The sequence below is a fragment of the Oncorhynchus mykiss genome, chromosome 3, assembly GCF_013265735.2.
Source record: "Oncorhynchus mykiss isolate Arlee chromosome 3, USDA_OmykA_1.1, whole genome shotgun sequence".
In the NCBI taxonomy this organism is placed as follows: Eukaryota; Metazoa; Chordata; class Actinopteri; order Salmoniformes; family Salmonidae; genus Oncorhynchus; species Oncorhynchus mykiss.
The window spans coordinates 72,474,793-72,494,792 of NC_048567.1; the positions used below are offsets into that span (position 1 = coordinate 72,474,793).

Genomic DNA, 20,000 nt, shown 5'->3' on the forward strand with positions numbered 1-20,000 from the left:
AGACATACAGAGACATACAGTGACAGAGTGACATACAGAAACATACAGAAACATAGTGACATACAGAGACATACAGAGAGATACAGAGACATACAGAGACAGAGTGACATACAGAGACATACAGAGACATACAGAGACAGAGTGACATACAGTGACATACAGAGGCATACAGAGACATACAGAGACAGAGCGACATACAGAGACATACAGAGACATACAGAGACAGAGTGACATACAGAGACAGAGTGACATACAGAGACATACAGAGACATACAGAGACAGAGTGACATACAGAGACAGAGTGACATACAGAGACATACAGAGACAGAGTGACATACAGAGACAGAGAGACCTACAGAGACATACAGAGACATACAGAGACAGAGTGACATACAGAGACAGAGTGACATACAGAGACATACAGAGACATACAGAGACATACAGAGACAGAGTGACATACAGAGACATACAGAGACAGAGTGACATACAGAGACAGAGTGACATACAGAGACATACAGAGACATACAGAGACAGAGTGACATACAGAGACAGAGTGACATACAGAGACAGAGTGACATACAGAGACAGAGAGACCTACAGAGACATACAGAGACATACAGAGACAGAGTGACATACAGAGAGACATACAGAGACAGAGTGACATATAGAGACAGAGTGACATACAAAGACATACAGTGACATAGAGAGACAGAGTGACATAGAGAGACATAGTAGCTGATGAATGGTGAGCTGTCTGCTACAAATGGATACCATGGCATCACCTAGGTGGGTGTTGCACATCCGTGGTGGATGAGTTGTGAATGTAAAGAGCTTTGAGCAACTGGAAAAGTGCTACATCATCATCATCATCATCATCATCATCATCATCAGCAGCAGCAGCAGCAGCAGCAGCATCATCAGCATCCCTTTCAGAGTCTTCCTGCAGTGCAAGCATGGGGGTTGGAGTTGCTCTCCTAAAAACACATGTATTTCTCCAAAGGCACATTCCTCAGCAGTACTCATATTTACATCAAAGCGTACCAAAACCAGTCAGTACCAATCAATACCGTACCAGTACCAGTCAGTACCAATACCAGTCAGTACCAGTACCAGTCAGTACCAATACCAGTCAGTACAGGTCAGTACCAGTACCAGTCAATACCAATACCAGTCAATACCAATCAATACCATACCAGTACCAGTCAGTACCAATACCAGTCAGTACCAATACCAGTCAGTACCAATACCAGTCAGTACAGGTCAGTACCAGTACCAGTCAATACTGACTGGTATTGGTATTGACTGGTATTGATACCAATACCAGTCAGTACCAATACCAGTCAATACCAATACCAGTCAATACCAGTACCAGTCAGTACCAATACCAGTCAGTACCAATACCAGTCAGTACCAGTACAGGTCAGTACCAGTACCAGTCAATACCAATACCAGTCAATACCAATACCAGTCAGTACCAATAACAGTCAGTACCAATACCAGTCAATACCAATACCAGTCAATACCAATACCAGTCAGTACCAATACCAGTCAGTACCAATCAATACCATACCAGTACCAGTCAGTGCCAATACCAGTCAATACCAATACCAGTCAGTACCAATACCAGTCAACACCAATACCAGTCAATACCAATACCAGTCAGTACCAATACCAGTCAGTACCAATCAATACCGTACCAGTACCAGTCAGTGCTAATACCAGTCAATACCAATACCAGTCAGTACTAATACCAGTCAATACCAATACCAGTCAGTACCAATACCAGTCAGTACCAATACCAGTCAATACCAATACCAGTCAGTACCAATACCAGTCAGTACCAATCAATACCATACCAGTACCAGTCAGTACCAGTATCAGTCAATACCAATACCAGTCAGTACCAATACCAGTCAGTACCAATACCAGTCAGTACCAATACCAGTCAATACCAATACCAGTCAGTACCAATACCAGTCAATACCAATACCAGTCAGTACCAATACCAGTTAATACCAATACCAGTTAATACCAATACCAGTCAATACCAATACCAGTCAGTACCAATACCAGTCAATACCAATACCAGTCAGTACCAATACCAGTCAATACCAATACCAGTACCAGTCAATACCAATACCAGTCAATACCAGTACCAGTCAGTACCAATACCAGTCAGTACCAATACCAGTCAGTACCAGTACCAGTCAGTACCAGTACCAGTTAGTACCAGTACCAGTCAGTACCATTCCCAGTCAGTACCAATACCAGTTAGTACCAATACCAGTTAGTACCAGTACCAGTCAATACCAGTTAGTACCAATACCAGTTAGTACCAATACCAGTTAGTACCAGTACCAGTCAATACCAGTTAGTACCAATACCAGTCAGTGCCAATACCAGTTAGTACCAATACCAGTTAGTACCAGTACCAGTCAATACCAGTCAGTCCATTTCTGTACAAATCCCTTGTGACACCCCCGTCAGTGACAACACAAGGTTTAACTAATAGGCAGGCTGCCAGGGGTCCAGGCCTTACACAGAAGACCACAACACATTACACAATGGCAATACATCCAAATGGGTGGATTTCATAGTAATGAATAACAGTAGAGAAGAGGTGAAATGATGAGTTGTTTTTGTACAGTACCATTAGAGCTGTATTGCATTTATAAATAGGGAGGGAGGGAGGGAGGGAGGGAGGGAGAGTCAGTCAGTTGTACAACTGAAATGTGTCTTCCACATTTAACCTAACCCCTATGAATCAGAGAGGTTCAGGGAGCTGGCTTATTCAACATCCACATCATCTTTTCTAGGGAGTTTTTCCTAGCCACCGTGCTTCTACACCTGCATTGCTTGCTGTTTGGGGTTTTAGGCTGGGTTTCTGTACAGCACTTTGAGATATCAGCTGATGTACGAAGGGCTATATAAATACATTTGATTTGATTTGATCTGAGCCCAGGAAGCAGGTGTTGCTGGGGGTTAACTGCTTTGCTCAAGAGCAGAACGGCTCAGGGATTCAAATCAGCAATCTTTCGGTTACTGGCCAGACACTCTTAAACGCTAGGTGCCACTCCAGGTCCATGTTAGTTCACGGATGGATCCAAAGACATTCCTCATTATTATAGGTGGGGCCAGGAGTTGTTCCTAGGCACATGACCTGACTGGAAAAAACTCAGGGCCCTAGCTCAACACACACACAACCATGTATCTGCACGCAATCATATCTGCACACACATCATAAGTTAGTCTCGTCCCAGGTGTAGTTATTCATACTCTGTACTCCTCCTCCAGTGACCTCTTCATCTTCTTATTGTCCTGTTGAGGGGTCAAAGGTCAGCTTCATATGCCACAAAGCATTCGTTTGGTAGCTTTACTACTTCATCCGTCATAACAGTGGAAAGTGTCGCATGCCATATTGAGTTGTCATAGGCCTGTCTTAAGCCGGCATAATGGGGACACAGAGGGGACAATCACCTGTTGGAGCTCCTGTACCTCGTCCCTCAGGGCATACACTACATCCTCCAGGCTCCTTCAACACAACACAGACGGTTAACACCATCCTACAGAAAAATACATGATCATATACAGTAGGGCTGGGCGATAAATCAATATCGATAATTATCGACGTAATTACTTCCCTCAATGATGATATAAAAACATTTAGATTCATTTTTAATAATGTTGATATAGAATCATTAGGTACAACAGTCCATTTCACCTCTGTGACCCAGCAGGAGCGTGGGGAGAAGTAACAATATGCACGTGGAGGTACACGCCCACTAAGAAAACACTTAGCAAATCGAGTGATGGAGTAGCCACTGTTAACCAGGAAAACAGTGGTGGTGATAGCCATGGAAAAGGAGCAGCTTCCAACAAAGAAATGATTGATAAAAAAGGGTTCAACTGTTTCAGTCATTTGGAAGTGGTTCGGCTTTTTGAAGTCTGACAAAGAGCAGAGCAACGTTCGGTGTAAATTGTGCCGTAGACAGATGGCTACCAAGTCTGGTAACACGACAAACCTTTTTCACTATCTAAAACAAAATCACTCTTTGGAACATGCAGGGCGTTTGAGTTTGCTCCACGGTATTGATAAACGCCCCTCAAACACCAGCCAATCTAGGGATGTTTGAGTTTGCTCCACGGTACTGATAAACGCCCCTCAAACACCAGCCAATCTAGGGATGTTTGAGTTTGCTCCACGGTATTGATAAACGCCCCTCAAGCACCAGCCAATCTAGGGATGTTTGAGTTTGCTCCACGGTATTGATAAACGCCCCTCAAACACCAGCCAATCTAGGGATGTTTGAGTTTGCTCCACGGTATTGATAAACGCCCCTCAAACACCAGCCAATCTAGGGATGTTTGAGTTTGCTCCACGGTATTGATAAACGCCCCTCAAACACCAGCCAATCTAGGGATGTTTGAGTTTGCTCCACGGTATTGATAAACGCCCCTCAAGCACCAGCCAATCTAGGGATGTTTGAGTTTGCTCCACGGTATTGATAAACGCCCCTCAAACACCAGCCAATCTAGGGATGTTTGAGTTTGCTCCACGGTATTGATAAACGCCCCTCAAACACCAGCCAATCTAGGGATGTTTGAGTTTGCTCCACGGTATTGATAAACGCCCCTCAAGCACCAGCCAATCTAGGGATGTTTGAGTTTGCTCCACGGTATTGATAAACGCCCCTCAAACACCAGCCAATCTAGTGATGTTTGAGTTTGCTCCACGGTATTGATAAACGCCCCTCAAACACCAGCCAATCTAGTGATGTTTGAGTTTGCTCCACGGTATTGATAAACGCCCCTCAAACACCAGCCAATCTAGTGATGTTTGAGTTTGCTCCACGGTATTGATAAACGCCCCTCAAACACCAGCCAATCTAGGGATGTTTGAGTTTGCTCCACGGTATTGATAAACGCCCCTCAAACACCAGCCAATCTAGGGATGTTTGAGTTTGCTCCACGGTATTGATAAACGCCCCTCAAACACCAGCCAATCTAGGGATGTTTGAGTTTGCTCCACGGTATTGATAAACCCCCCTCAAACACCAGCCAATCTAGGGATGTTTGAGTTTGCTCCACGGTATTGATAAACGCCCCTCAAACACCAGCCAATCTAGGGATGTTTGAGTTTGCTCCACGGTATTGATAAACGCCCCTCAAACACCAGCCAATCTAGGGATGTTTGAGTTTGCTCCACGGTATTGATAAACGCCCCTCAAACACCAGCCAATCTAGGGATGTTTGAGTTTGCTCCACGGTATTGATAAACGCCCCTCAAACACCAGCCAATCTAGGGATGTTTGAGTTTGCTCCACGGTATTGATAAACGCCCCTCAAGCACCAGCCAATCTAGGGATGTTTGAGTTGTGCTCCACGGTATTGATAAACGCCCCTCAAACACCAGCCAATCTAGGGATGTTTGAGTTTGCTCCACGGTATTGATAAACGCCCCTCAAACACCAGCCAATCTAGGGATGTTTGAGTTTGCTCCACGGTATTGATAAACGCCCCTCAAACACCAGCCAATCTAGGGATGTTTGAGTTTGCTCCACGGTATTGATAAACGCCCCTCAAACACCAGCCAATCTAGGGATGTTTGAGTTTGCTCCACGGTATTGATAAACGCCCCTCAAACACCAGCCAATCTAGGGATGTTTGAGTTTGCTCCACGGTATTGATAAACGCCCCTCAAACACCAGCCAATCTAGGGATGTTTGAGTTTGCTCCACGGTATTGATAAACGCCCCTCAAACACCAGCCAATCTAGGGATGTTTGAGTTTGCTCCACGGTATTGATAAACGCCCCTCAAGCACCAGCCAATCTAGGGATGTTTGAGTTTGCTCCACGGTATTGATAAACGCCCCTCAAGCACCAGCCAATCTAGGGATGTTTGAGTTTGCTCCACGGTATTGATAAACGCCCCTCAAGCACCAGCCAATCTAGTGATGTTTGAGTTTGCTCCACGGTATTGATAAACATCCCTCAAAACACCAGCCAATCTAGGGATGTTTGAGTTTGCTCCACGGTATTGATAAACGCCCTTCAAGCACCAGCCAATCTAGGGATGTTTGAGTTTGCTCCACGGTATTGATAAACGCCCCTCAAACACCAGCCAATCTAGGGATGTTTGAGTTTGCTCCACGGTATTGATAAACGCCCCTCAAACACCAGCCAATCTAGTGATGTTTGAGTTTGCTCCACGGTACTGATAAACGCCCCTCAAACACCAGCCAATCTAGGGATGTTTGAGTTTGCTCCACGGTATTGATAAACGCCCCTCAAATACCAGCCAATCTAGGGATGTTTGAGTTTGCTCCACGGTATTGATAAACGCCCCTCAAACAAACGCACTTTCCCGACGACCACACTGTCCCGACGACCACACTTTCCCGACGACCACACGAGTGAAGCTATAGCAGAGGGGCTCATTGACGCTCTCTCCTGCTGGGGACTCAGTCAAGACAGACACGTCTGCATTACAACGGATAGTGGTGTGAACGTGTTGAAGGCCGCTCAAATCAACAAATGTTTTGGACATCGGCTGCACTTGGCCATTGGTAAGTAACCTTGTCAATTGTGTATATTGAAGTGATTGGTTAGATGAAACTAAAAGGCATTGTTTTCATCAACTGATTAAGTTAAATATTACATTTGTACACAATTAAAGGGATTATTGTGATTGTAACATTGTATTAATTTCTCTTAGAGAGAGTGGGTAAGAAGGCGGTAGGTGCTTTTTCCTATTGGTGGAAAAAGAAGAGACCTGGCAGTTGCTCAAAAATACACAACCTACACCAGAACAAGTTGGTGACAGAGTCGCCTACCAGGTGGGATCACGTCAAAAGACGGTGCAAGGAGTCCTGGAGCAGGAGAAAGCCATACCACAGGTCTTGTCCAGTGACAAGAAGACCAGGCACATCCTCCCACCTACACAGATAGAGATGTTCTGGAGTCCATCAACCCGGCATTGACCCCACTAGAATCCACAGATGCTCTGTCTGGTGAGTCTTATGTCAGTACTACACCTGTTCAATACAGAGGTCATGAAACCTGATGATGGAGAAGCAGAGTTCACCCAAACCATCAAAACAATAGTCATGGACTATCTGAATGAGAAAGGTCTTACTGAAATCCAGCTGGTAGACAAGGAACTCAGCTGCTACCTTCAGTCTCCTGATGCTGACAGTGAAACCAATCAAAACACTTTCCCAAAGTCATCCACCTGGCAAAGCGCTGTGCATTCCTGCCACACGCTCCCCCTCAGAGCGTGTTTTTAGCACAGGTGGCAAAATAGTGACCTGCCATAGGGCAGCTTTAAAGCCAGAGGCCGTAGACAGACTTGTCTTTCTTGCTTGTAACTTGTAAGACAACATCTACCCAACCTCAACTGTGATGTACCATTAGTCTAACAGTTATAAACATCTACCCAACCTCAACTGTGATGTACCATTAGTCTAACAGTTATAAACATCTACCCAACCTCAACTGTGATGTACCATTAGTCTAACAGTTATAAACATCTACCCAACTTCAACTGTGATGTACCATTAGTCTAACAGTTATAAACATCTACCCCAATTTCAACTGTGATACTTCAACTCTTATGTACCATTAGTCTAACAGTTATAAACATCTACCAGACGTCAACTGTGATGTACCATTAGTCTAACAGTTATAAACATCTACCCAACCTCAACTGCGATGTACCATTAGTCAAACAGTTATAAACATCTACCCAACTTCAACTGTGATGTACCATTAGTCTAACAGTTATAAACATCTACCCAACTTCAACTGTGATGTACCATTAGTCTAACAGTTATAAACATCTACCCAACTTCAACTGTGATGTACCATTAGTCTAACAGTTATAAACATCTACCCAACTTCAACTGTGATGTACCATTAGTCTAACAGTTATAAACATCTACCCAACTTCAACTGTGATGTACCATTAGTCTAACAGTTATAAACATCTACCAGACTTCAACTGTGATGCTTCAACTCTTATGTACCATTAGTCTAACAGTTATAAACATCTACCCAACCTCAACTGTGATGTACCATTAGTCTAACAGTTATAAACATCTACCCAACCTCAACTGTGATGTACCATTAGTCTAACAGTTATAAACATCTACCCAACTTCAACTGTGATGTACCATTAGTCTAACAGTTATAAACATCTACCCCAATTTCAACTGTGATACTTCAACTCTTATGTACCATTAGTCTAACAGTTATAAACATCTACCAGACGTCAACTGTGATGTACCATTAGTCTAACAGTTATAAACATCTACCCAACCTCAACTGCGATGTACCATTAGTCAAACAGTTATAAACATCTACCCAACTTCAACTGTGATGTACCATTAGTCTAACAGTTATAAACATCTACCCAACTTCAACTGTGATGTACCATTAGTCTAACAGTTATAAACATCTACCCAACTTCAACTGTGATGTACCATTAGTCTAACAGTTATAAACATCTACCCAACTTCAACTGTGATGTACCATTAGTCTAACAGTTATAAACATCTACCCAACTTCAACTGTGATGTACCATTAGTCTAACAGTTATAAACATCTACCAGACTTCAACTGTGATGCTTCAACTCTTATGTACCATTAGTCTAACAGTTATAAACATCTACCCAACCTCAACTGTGATGTACCATTAGTCTAACAGTTATAAACATCTACCCAACCTCAACTGTGATGTACCATTAGTCTAACAGTTATAAACATCTACCCAACTTCAACTGTGATGTACCATTAGTCTAACAGTTATAAACATCTACCCCAATTTCAACTGTGATACTTCAACTCTTATGTACCATTAGTCTAACAGTTATAAACATCTACCAGACGTCAACTGTGATGTACCATTAGTCTAACAGTTATAAACATCTACCCAACTTCAACTGTGATGTACCATTAGTCTAACAGTTATAAACATCTACCCAACTTCAACTCTTATGTACCATTAGTCTAACAGTTATAAACATCTACCAGACGTCAACTGTGATGTACCATTAGTCTAACAGTTATAAACATCTACCCAACCTCAACTGTGATGTACCATTAGTCTAACAGTTATAAACATCTACCCAACTTAAACTCTTATGTACCATTAGTCTAACAGTTATAAACATCTACCCAACCTCATCTGCGATGTACCATTAGTCAAACAGTTATAAACATCTACCCAACTTCAACTCTTATGTACCATTAGTCTAACAGTTATAAACATCTACCCAACCTCAACTGCGATGTACCATTAGTCAAACAGTTATAAACATCTACCCAACTTCAACTGTGATGTACCATTAGTCTAACAGTTATAAACATCTACCCAACTTCAACTGTGATGTACCATTAGTCTAACAGTTATAAACATCTACCCAACTTCAACTGTGATGTACCATTAGTCTAACAGTTATAAACATCTACCAGACTTCAACTGTGATGCTTCAACTCTTATGTACCATTAGTCTAACAGTTATAAACATCTACCAGACTTCAACTGTGATGTACCATTAGTCTAACAGTTATAAACATCTACCAGACTTCAACTGTGATACTTCAACTGTGATGTACCATTAGTCTAACAGTTATAAACATCTACCAGACTTCAACTGTGATACTTCAACTGTGATGTACCATTAGTCTAACAGTTATAAACATCTACCCCAACTTCAACTGTGATACTTCAATGGTGATGTACCATTAGTCTAACAGTTATAAACATCTACCCAACTTCAACTGCGATGTACCATTAGTCTAACAGTTATAAACATCTACCCCAACTTCAACTGTGATACTTCAACTCTTATGTACCATTAGTCTAACAGTTATAAACATCTACCCAACTTCAACTGTGATACTTCAATGGTGATGTACCATTAGTCTAACAGTTATAAACATCTACCCAACTTCAACTGCGATGTACCATTAGTCTAACAGTTATAAACATCTACCAGACTTCAACTGTGATACTTCAACGGTGATGTACCATTAGTCTAACAGTTATAAACATCTACCAGACTTCAACTGCAATGTACTATTAGTCTAACAGTTATAAACATCTACCAGACTTCAACTGTGATGTACCATTAGTCTAACAGTTACAAACATCTACCAGACTTCAACTGTGATACTTCAACTCTTATGTACCATTAGTCTAACAGTTATAAACATCTACCAGACTTCAACTGTGATGTACCATTAGTCTAACAGTTACAAACATCTACCAGACTTCAACTGTGATACTTCAACTCTTATGTACCATTAGTCTAACAGTTATAAACATCTACCAGACTTCAACTGTGATGTACCATTAGTCTAACAGTTATAATGCATATTGACTTACACTATTTGTTTTTCATAACTTGTCCGGGTTTATAGCTTTAAAAAAAAGTGGAGTTAATGTTATTTGGGACTTCTTCTACTTCTGACAATAAATAATAAACATTAAAGCCTGCGGTTTGTTCAGGCAGGCTTGAGTCTGAAGCAGAAATGTCCCCATTAAACATTATTTGATTAATATCTTGATAATTATCATTATCGAATGAAAAAAAAAATGTGATCATTTATTTGCCATAACGCCCAGCCCTAATATACAGTGCATTGGGAAAGTATTCAGACCCCTTAACTTTTTCCACAGTTTGTGACGTTACAGCCTTATTATAGAATTGATTAAATAGTTTTTTCCCCACTTCAATCTACACACAATGCCCCATAATGACTAAGCAAAAACACATTTTTAGAATCTTAAAATATCACATTTACATGAGTCTTCAGACCCTTCACTCAGTACTTTGTTGAAGCACCTTTGGCAGCGATTTCACTCTTCTTGGGTATGACGCTACAAGGTTGGCACACCTGTATTTGGGGAGTTTCTCCCATTCTTCTCTGCAGATCCTCTCAAGCCCTGTCAGGTTGGATGGGGACTGTCGCTAAAGAGCTATTTTCAGGTTTCTCCAGAGATGGATTTAAATCTGAGCTCTAGCTGGGCCACTCAAGGACAAGCTCGAGACTTGTCCCTAAGCCCCTCCTGCATTGTCTTGGCTGTGTGCTTAGCGTCGTTGTCCTGTTGGAAGGTGAACCTTCACCCCAGTCTGGGGTCCTGGGCACTCTGGAGAAGGTTGTCATCAAGGATCTCTCTGAACTTTGCTCTGTTCATCTGCCGCTGAAAAAGATCCCCACAGCATGATGCTGCCACCACCATGCTTCACCATAGGGATGGTGCCAGGTCTCCTCCAGATGTGACACTTGGCATTCAGGCCAAAGAGTTCAATCTTGGTTTCATCAGACCAGAGAATCTTGTTTCTCATGGTCTGAGTGTCTTTAGGTGCGTTTTGGCAAACTCCTGTGCCTTTTACTGAGGAGTGGCTTCCGTCTGGTAACTCTACCATAAAGGCCTGATTGGTGGAGTGCTGCAGAGATGATTGTCCTTCTGAAATGTTTTCCCATCTCCACAGAGGAACTCTAGAGCTCTGTCAGAGTGACCATCGGGTTCTGGGTTCGAGTCCAGGCTCTGTCGCAGCCGGCTGTGACCGGGAAACCCATGGGGTGGCGCACAGCGTCGTCCGGGTTAGGCCGGCGGGATGTCCTTGTCCCATCGCACACTAGCTACTCCGGTGGCGGTCCGGGTGCATTGCATGCTGACACGGTCACTAGGTGTACAGTATTTCCTCCTCCACGTTGGTGCGGCTGGCTTCCGGGTTAAGTGGGCATTGTGTCAAGAAGCAGTGCAGCTTGGTTGGGTTGTGTTTTGGGGGATGCACGGCTCTCGACCTTCGCCTCTCCTGAGTCCGTACGAGAGTTGCTGCAATGAGACAAGACTGTAACTACCAATTGGATACCATGAAATTGGGGAGAAAAAGGGGTAAAAAAAAAAAATACTAAAATACAAATAAATAAAAAGAGTGACCATTGGGTACTTGATCCTTTCTGACCAAGGCCCTTCTCCCCTGATTGGTCATTTTGGCCAGGCGGTCAGCTCTAGGAAGAGTCTTGGTGGTTCCATACTACTTCCATTTAAGAATGATGGAGACAACTGTGTTCTGGGGACCTTCAATGCTGCAAAAATGTTTCGGTACCCTTCCCCAGATCTGTGCCTCGACACAATCCTGTCTCGGAGCTCTACAGACAATTCCTTCAACCTCATGGCTTGGTTTTTCCTCTGACATACACTGTCAACTGTGGGACCTTATATAGACAGGTGTGTGCCTTTCCAAATCATGTCCAATCAATTGAATTTAACACAGGTCCAACATCTCAAGGATGATCAATGGAAACAGGATGCACCTGAGCTCAATTTTGAGTCTTATAGAAAGGGGTCTGAATAGTTATGTAAATAAGGTATTTCTGTTTTGTATTTTTAATACATTTGCCACATTTTCTAAAAACCTGTTTATTCGCTTTCTCATTATGGGGTATTGTGTGCTGAACATTTTTATTTATTTTATCAATTCTAGAAAAAGGCTGTAACGTAACAAAATGTGGAAAAAGTCAATGAGTCTGAATACTTTCTGAAGGCACTGTATGTACTGCACTAGTCTACACACTAACTAACACAGTTAACCATCCAAAAACAGAAGCCTTCTGGATGGTGAACACCATCTCACTGCAGAACATGATGACAGAAACTGTGAGGGGTTACCAAGATATTCAGCCCTGACCAAAACGAAGAAGGGGGAGGAGGAGGAGGAAGAGGAGGATGAGGAGGAGGTGGAAAGGAGATGGGAGAGGTGGGGAGTAGGAGAAGGTGGAAAAGGGAGGAAGAAGAGGAGGAAGTGGGGTGGGGAGTAGGGGAAGGAGGAAGAAGAGAAGGAGGAGGAAGAGGAGGGAGAGGAGGATGAGGAGGAGGTGGAAAGGAGATGGGAGGGGTGGGGAGTAGGGGAAGGAGGAAGAAGAGAAGGAGGAGGAAGAGGAGGGAGAAGAGGAGGAGGAAGACAAGGAGGAGGACGACGAAAAGGAGGAGGGAGAAGAGGAGGTGGAAGAAGAGGACGAGGAGGGAAGGAGAAGGTCTTACTTCTCTCCAACCACAGAATGTATGTTGCTCATCGTCTCCTCCATGATGATCTCCTCTCCGGGAATGATGACCTGCAGCCCTGTGTCACTCCGCGTCACCCCTGTTCCAGACAAACACAACACACTAGATACACTGATCTACGGTCTGTTTGGACTTCCAACTCCTAATGGCTGGTTAGAATTGTGGGAGAGTAAGCTGATCCTAGATCTGTGCCTAAGGTCAACTTCTACCCACAGCAGTTTAGCTAACATAAGTGACTGAGTTCCTGGTTGGTGATTGATTACATTATAAGAAAAGCAAAACGAGGACACAATCACATGAGACTGGAGAGGCCGTGAGTTAGTTAGTCATGCACAGAAAGACAAGACACAATGACAGAAGGACAGAGGAGCCAGGAGAGGAAGAACAGCAGGAGGATGAGAGAGAGGCGTAATTCCTTCTTCATCATCCTGATCCAATCACCCCTCATTGGTTTTACCTCACCACACCCCTGGCTGTTGCAGACAAAAATAAAACAACAACAAGAATACAGCGTATTGTCATGAGAGAAAAGACACCATTTTCTTTTCACATTTCCTGTTCTAGTAGTTTAGCCTGGAATCTTGTTGACATTGACAACACAGTGAAATAAGGTTCTGACAAAACACCCCAAATACCAACTGCTAACAAAAGACAGATTTATTCACAACTCATACAGTGTTTGGAACCTCTTGTCATACACAGTTCCAGTCAAAAGTTTGGACACACCCACTCATTCAAGTGTTTTTCTTTATTTTTACTATTTTCTACATTGTAGAATAATAGTGAAGACATCAAAACTATGAAATAACACAGATGGAATAATGTAGGGTTGTCCCGTGGCGGAGATCTTCGTGGGCTATACTCGGCCTTGTCTCAGGATGGTAAATTGGTGGTTGAACATATCCCTCTAGTGGTGTGGGGGCTGTGCTTTGGCAAAGTGGGTGGGGTTATATCCTTCCTGTTTGGCCCTGTCCGGGGGTGTCCTCGGATGGGGCCACAGTGTCTCCTGACGCCTCCTGTCTCAGCCTCCAGTATTTATGCTGCAGTAGTTTATGTGTCGGGGGGCTAGGGTCAGTTTGTTATATCTGGAGTACTTCTCCTGTCCTATTCGGTGTCCTGTGTGAATTTAAGTGTGCTCTCTTTAATTCTCTCTTTCTCTCTTTCTTTCTCTCTGTCGGAGGACCTGAGCCCTAGGACCATGCCTCAGGACTACCTGACATGATGACTCCTTGCTGTCCCCAGTCCACCTGGCCGTGCTGCTGCTCCAGTTTCAACTGTTCTGCCTTATTATTATTGGACCATGCTGGTCATTTATGAACATTTGAAGATCTTGGCCATGTTCTGTTATAATCTCCACCCGGAACAGCCAGAAGAGGACTGGCCACCCCACATAGCCTGGTTCCTCTCTAGGTTTCTTCCTAGGTTTTGGCCTTTCTAGGGAGTTTTTCCTAGCCACCGTGCTTCTACACCTGCATTGCTTGCTGTTCGGGGTTTTAGGCTGGGTTTCTGTACAGCACTTTGAGATATCAGCTGATGTACGAAGGGCTATTTAAATACATTTGATTTGATTTGATGTAGTAACTAAAAAAGTTTTAAATGAATCAAAATATATTTTAGATTCTTCAAGGTAGCCACCTTTTGCCTTGATTACAGCTTTGCACACACTTGGCATTCTCTCAACCAGCTTAATCTGGAATGCTTTTCCAACAGGCTTGAAGGAGTTCCCACATATGCTGAGCATTTGTTGGCTGCTTTTCCTTCCCTCTGCAGTCCAAATCATCCCAAACCATCTAAATTTGATTAAGGTCGGTTGATTGTGGAGGCCAGGTCATCTGATGCAGCACTCTATCACTTTCCTTCTTGGTCAAATAGCCCTTACACAGCCTGGAGCTGTGTTTTGGGTTATTGTCTTGTTGAAAAACAAATGATAGTGGGACTAAGTGCAAACCAGATGGGATGCTGGTGAAGTGTGCCTTTAATTCTAAATAAATCACCAGTGTCACCAAAAAGCAGCCCCACACAATCACACCTCCTCCTCCTTGCTTCACAGTGGGAACCACACACGTGGAGATCCTCCTTTCACCTACTCGGCATCTCACAAAGACACACTGGTTGGAAATGAAAAATGTCAAATTTGGACTCATCAGTCCAAAAGGACAGATTTCCACCGGTCTACTTTCCATTGCTTGTCTTTCTTGGCCCAAACAAGTCTCATCTTCTTATTTAGTAGTGGTTTCTTTGCAGCAATTCGACCATGACGGCCTGATTCACGCCTTCTCATGTGAACAGTTGATGTTGAGATGTGTCTGTTACTTGAACTCTGAAGCATTTATTTGGGCTGCAATTTCTGAGGCTGGTAACTCTAATGAACTTATCCTCTGCAGCAGAGACAACTGGGTCTTCCATTCCTGTGGCGGTCCTCATGAGAGCCAGTTTCATCATAGCACTTGATGGTTTTTGTGACTGCACTTGACGAAAATGTTCTATCAATATTCCAGATTGACTGACCTTCATGTCTTAAAGTAATGATGGACTGTCATTTCTCTTTGCCTATTTGAGCTGTTCTTGCCTTAATATGGACTTGGTCGTTAACCAAATATGTCTTTCTGTATACCACCCCTACCTTGTCAGAACACAAACAACTGGCTCAAACGCATTAAGAAGAAAATAAGTTCCACAAATTAATATTAATATATTCCACATATTAACTTTTAACAGGGCACAACTGTTAATTGAAATGCATTCCAGGTGACTACCTTGTGAAGCTGGTTGAGAAAATGCCAAGAGTGTGCAAAGCTGTCATCAAGGCAAAAGGGTGGCTATTTTGAAGAATCTCAAATATAAAACATATTTTGGTTTGTTAAACATTTTTTGGTTACTACATGATTCCATATGTGTTATTTCATAGTGTTGATGTCTTCACTGTTATTCTACAATGTAGAAAATAGTAAAATTAAAGAAAAACACTGGAATGAGTTGGCATGTCCAAACATTTGACTGGTACTGTACATCAGTCTGTATATATTGTAGGTTTCTAGGTAGGTACAGTAGGTATGTAGGTAAGATAGGTAGGTAGGACATTTTGATCACAGGTGTGGGATAGGTCCTATACATCATTGGAGCATACAGAAGACACAGTTGGACAAAGCAGTCACTTCAACTCTCAGTTTCTGCTTTTCTTTAGTTTTTTTCCAACCACAGAATACACTGCAGTCACATGACCTGACCAACCACAGAGTACACTGCAGTCACATGACCTGACCAACCACAGAATACACTGCAGTCACATGACCTGACCAACCACAGAATACACTGCAGTTACAAAGTAGAAGACACAACACGAGGACAGTCATATTCTTAGCTCAAATACTGATAGAACCACTGTTTGGCTTATTTTTTGTTCTATTGACATCCACTATGTACAAAAAGGAGATCATTTATTTTAGTTCATGTTGATCTGTGTTGATGAATAAGTATGTCACATATGACCTCTCCCACAAGACTAAGTTCTCTTTTGGTTGACACTTCCTCAACACTGACATTGTAGATTTACAGTATGGATGAGCTGTACAGGGACACTCAATATCTATGGCAAGCGTAATTACTAGGCTACACCATCCACTCAGTTTGATGTTAAACACACTGGTTAGAGGAGGTACAGAAACTGTTCATGGTTAACACATTTCAATACTCTACCACAGAGGTTGTGCACAAATGAATCCCAACCTCACATGCTCAATGTATAAACGCTGATACCATTTCACCATCATGTAGAGAGAGGTTAACTGTATGTTCCACTAATTGGTTGTAAACATTGACATACACAGTGAAATTAAAATAATACTAATCACATATGTAATACAAAATAATGTAGGTAAAATAAAACAAATTATTTGTAGAAATACATAAATAACAAAGCCATTTATTCCATATATTGTCAGGATAACTGTGGAGAGAGAGGACTGATCTGCGGAGAGAGAGTACTGATCTGAGGAAAGAGAGTAGACTGATCTGCGGAGAAAGAAGACTGATCTGCAGAGAGAGAGAGAAGACTGATCTGCAGAGAGAGAGAGAAGACTGATCTGCAGAGAGAGAGAAGACTGATATGCGAAAAGAGAAGACTGATCTGCGGAGATGGAGGACTGATCTGCGGAGAGAGAGAAGACTGATCTGCGGAGATGGAGGACTGATCTGCGGAGAGAGAGAAGGCTGATCTGCGGAGATGGAGGACTGATCTGCGGAGAGAGAGAAGGCTGATCTGCGGAGAGAGAGAAGACTGATCTGCAGAGAAAGAGAAGACTGATCTGCGGAGAGAGAAGACTGATCTGCAGAGAGAAAGAAGACTGATCTGCGAAGAGAGAAGACTGATCTGCAGAGAGAAAGAAGACTGATCTGCGATGAGAGAAGACTGATCTGCAGAAAGAGAAGACTGATCTGCGGAGAGAGAGAGGACTGATCTGCAGAGAGAGAGGACTGATCTGCAGAGAGAGAAGACTGATCTGTGGAGAGAGCAGACTAATTTTAAGTGGACAGTAAACTGGGCCCAGTTTTTCAAAAGTTATCTATCTGGCTATCGGATAGGATTAAATGCATAGGAATAGAATAAATTGAACGGGTGTCCCCATTCCTATCCAATAGCTGATCCAATAGCCGGAATCCAGATAACCTTTGAAAAACTGTCCCCTGGGAATTCTTAACGTGGCATAAGGAAATACTTTCTCAGGAGAAGAGTTATTACTAACGCATGGAAGAGCATGGTAATGTTTTGAAGGATACAAACAAATGTTTCCTTCTTGGGATATAGAAACTGGACCTGCCAGGCTTGTGGCTCTGCTTAGGGCCTAAAGTTGTACTGCTTTTGAGAATATCATTGTTAAACTGTTGAGGGAATATTGAGTTTAAAAGTACTGCATTTTGGATTGGGGTAAAATCTGATAAGAGTGTAAATCGTCACCCTGGGAATGAAGCATGCATGCTGTTTATAGGGGAACTTCGATCTCATATACTATATAATATCCTATTAATACCAATATCGTAGAAGTACTACTGTCGATGCTGTGTCCTGTGTGTGAAATACTGCAGGGGGTACTGCAACAGGGGTAAAAGCCTTAAGGCAGTCATAGTAATAACAAAAGTATATCGATTCATTGGAAATGTCAAAGGTCAGCACAACATTTGCTGCTGTAATATATGTGGAAGAAGGAGCTAGGTTAGAGAACATGGTCAATAGAATGCCTTCCTTCCTGAACCACATCTGAATATCAGACACACAGAACCCCAGACGATGCCCAACACAAGCTACCTGACAAATACGGAAAGAGAGAGGTCAAGGTAACATGGTAGATTTTCAAACAAAGAGAGTACAATCTCCCAAAAATTACAAACACAAATAAAAATAAAATGAACACAATAATAATTACAAATAAATTAAATAAATAGACTTAAAAACTGGTTGGTTTTCCTCTAGACCACAGGTTAAGAGGTGAACGTGCTGTGCTGTGCTGTGCTGTGATGTGCTGTGCTGTATCGCGCGGTATGGTAGGGTACGACCACGGTAGTTTTGGGGGTTTAGTTCTGGTGAGAGATGCAGCTCTTACACGATGCTGAGCCCATCCTGTAACTGTGGGTCGTCCACACAGAGTCGTAGTCAGAGTCCTCCGACAAGTCTGAGCCAGTCAAGTCAGGTCGGGACACGCTGCTACGGTGGCCCGGAGAGTCCACGCTGGACCGCTCCATGTTCCCCAGGACGTGGTTGTGCATCAGGTCAGTACCCTGCCAGGCTGATGGGGAGTGGTGCAAACGCATGGGGAGGGGAAAGGGGGGGGGTGATGCAAACAATGTGGATGATGAGGGCAAACCGTAAACAATGAGGAGAGGATGACGAGGGCAAACCATAACCAATAAGGAGAGGATGACGAGGGCAAACCATAACCAATGAGGAGAGGATGATGAGGGCAAACCGTAAACAATGAGGAGAGGATGACGAGGGCAAACCATAACCAATGAGGAGAGGATGATGAGGGCAAACCATAACCAATGAGGAGAGGATGACGAGGGCAAACCATAACCAATGAGGAGAGGATGACGAGGGCAAACCATAACCAATGAGGAGAGGATGATGAGGGCAAACCGTAAACAATGAGGAGAGGATGACGAGGGCAAACCATAACCAATGAGGAGAGGATGATGAGGGCAAACCGTAAACAATGAGGAGAGGATGACGAGGGCAAACCATAACCAATGAGGAGAGGATGACGAGGGCAAACCATAACCAATGAGGAGTGGATGACGAGGGCAAACCGTAACCAATGAGGAGAAGATGACGAGGACAAACCATAACCAATGAGGAGAGGATGATGAGGGCAAACCGTAAACAATGAGGAGAGGATGACGAGGGCAAACCATAACCAATGAGGAGAGGATGATGAGGGCAAACCATAACCAATGAGGAGTGGATGACGAGGGCAAACCGTAACCAATGAGGAGAAGATGACGAGGACAAACCATAACCAATGAGGAGTAGATGAAGAGGGCAAACCGTAACCAATGAGGAGTAGATGACGAGGGCAAACCGTAACCAATGAGGAGTGGATGACGAGGGCAAACCATAACCAATGATGAGTAGATGACGAGGGCAAACCGTAACCAATGAGGAGAGGATGACGAGGGCAAACCGTAACCAATGAGGAGAGGATGACGAGGGATGAACGATGGATTAAATCAGAATGGTAAGATGTAATCATAGTAGTACAACAACCCCCCAAAAAACAAATGATTAAATAAAAATAAAATTAGGAACGAACGTCACCAGAAGATTGAAGGAGTGGTGAGGAGTGAAGAGAGACAGAACAGAGAATGTTAAAAAGATCATTAATAACTAACAGCAGGGTAAACTATACTGATCCTAGAATGACAACATGACCT

The 20,000-nt window shown here is 43.0% G+C and overlaps 1 protein-coding gene across 2 annotated transcripts in view; it reads right to left on the reverse strand.

Annotated features, from left to right (window-relative positions):
• Window positions 1-16,055: 16,055 nt before the first annotated feature.
• Window positions 16,056-20,000, reverse strand: part of LOC110520531 (rho guanine nucleotide exchange factor 7-like) — a 51,281-nt gene continuing 47,336 nt past the window's right edge. The window contains exon 19 of one of the 2 annotated variants that reach the window (XM_036975092.1): window positions 16,056-18,856. In XM_036975092.1, coding sequence (XP_036830987.1) covers window positions 18,645-18,856 — 212 coding nt within the window. In that variant the 3' untranslated portion in view covers window positions 16,056-18,644. The remainder of the gene's footprint in view (window positions 18,857-20,000) is intronic. The other variant, XM_036975091.1, reaches the window with a different exon arrangement.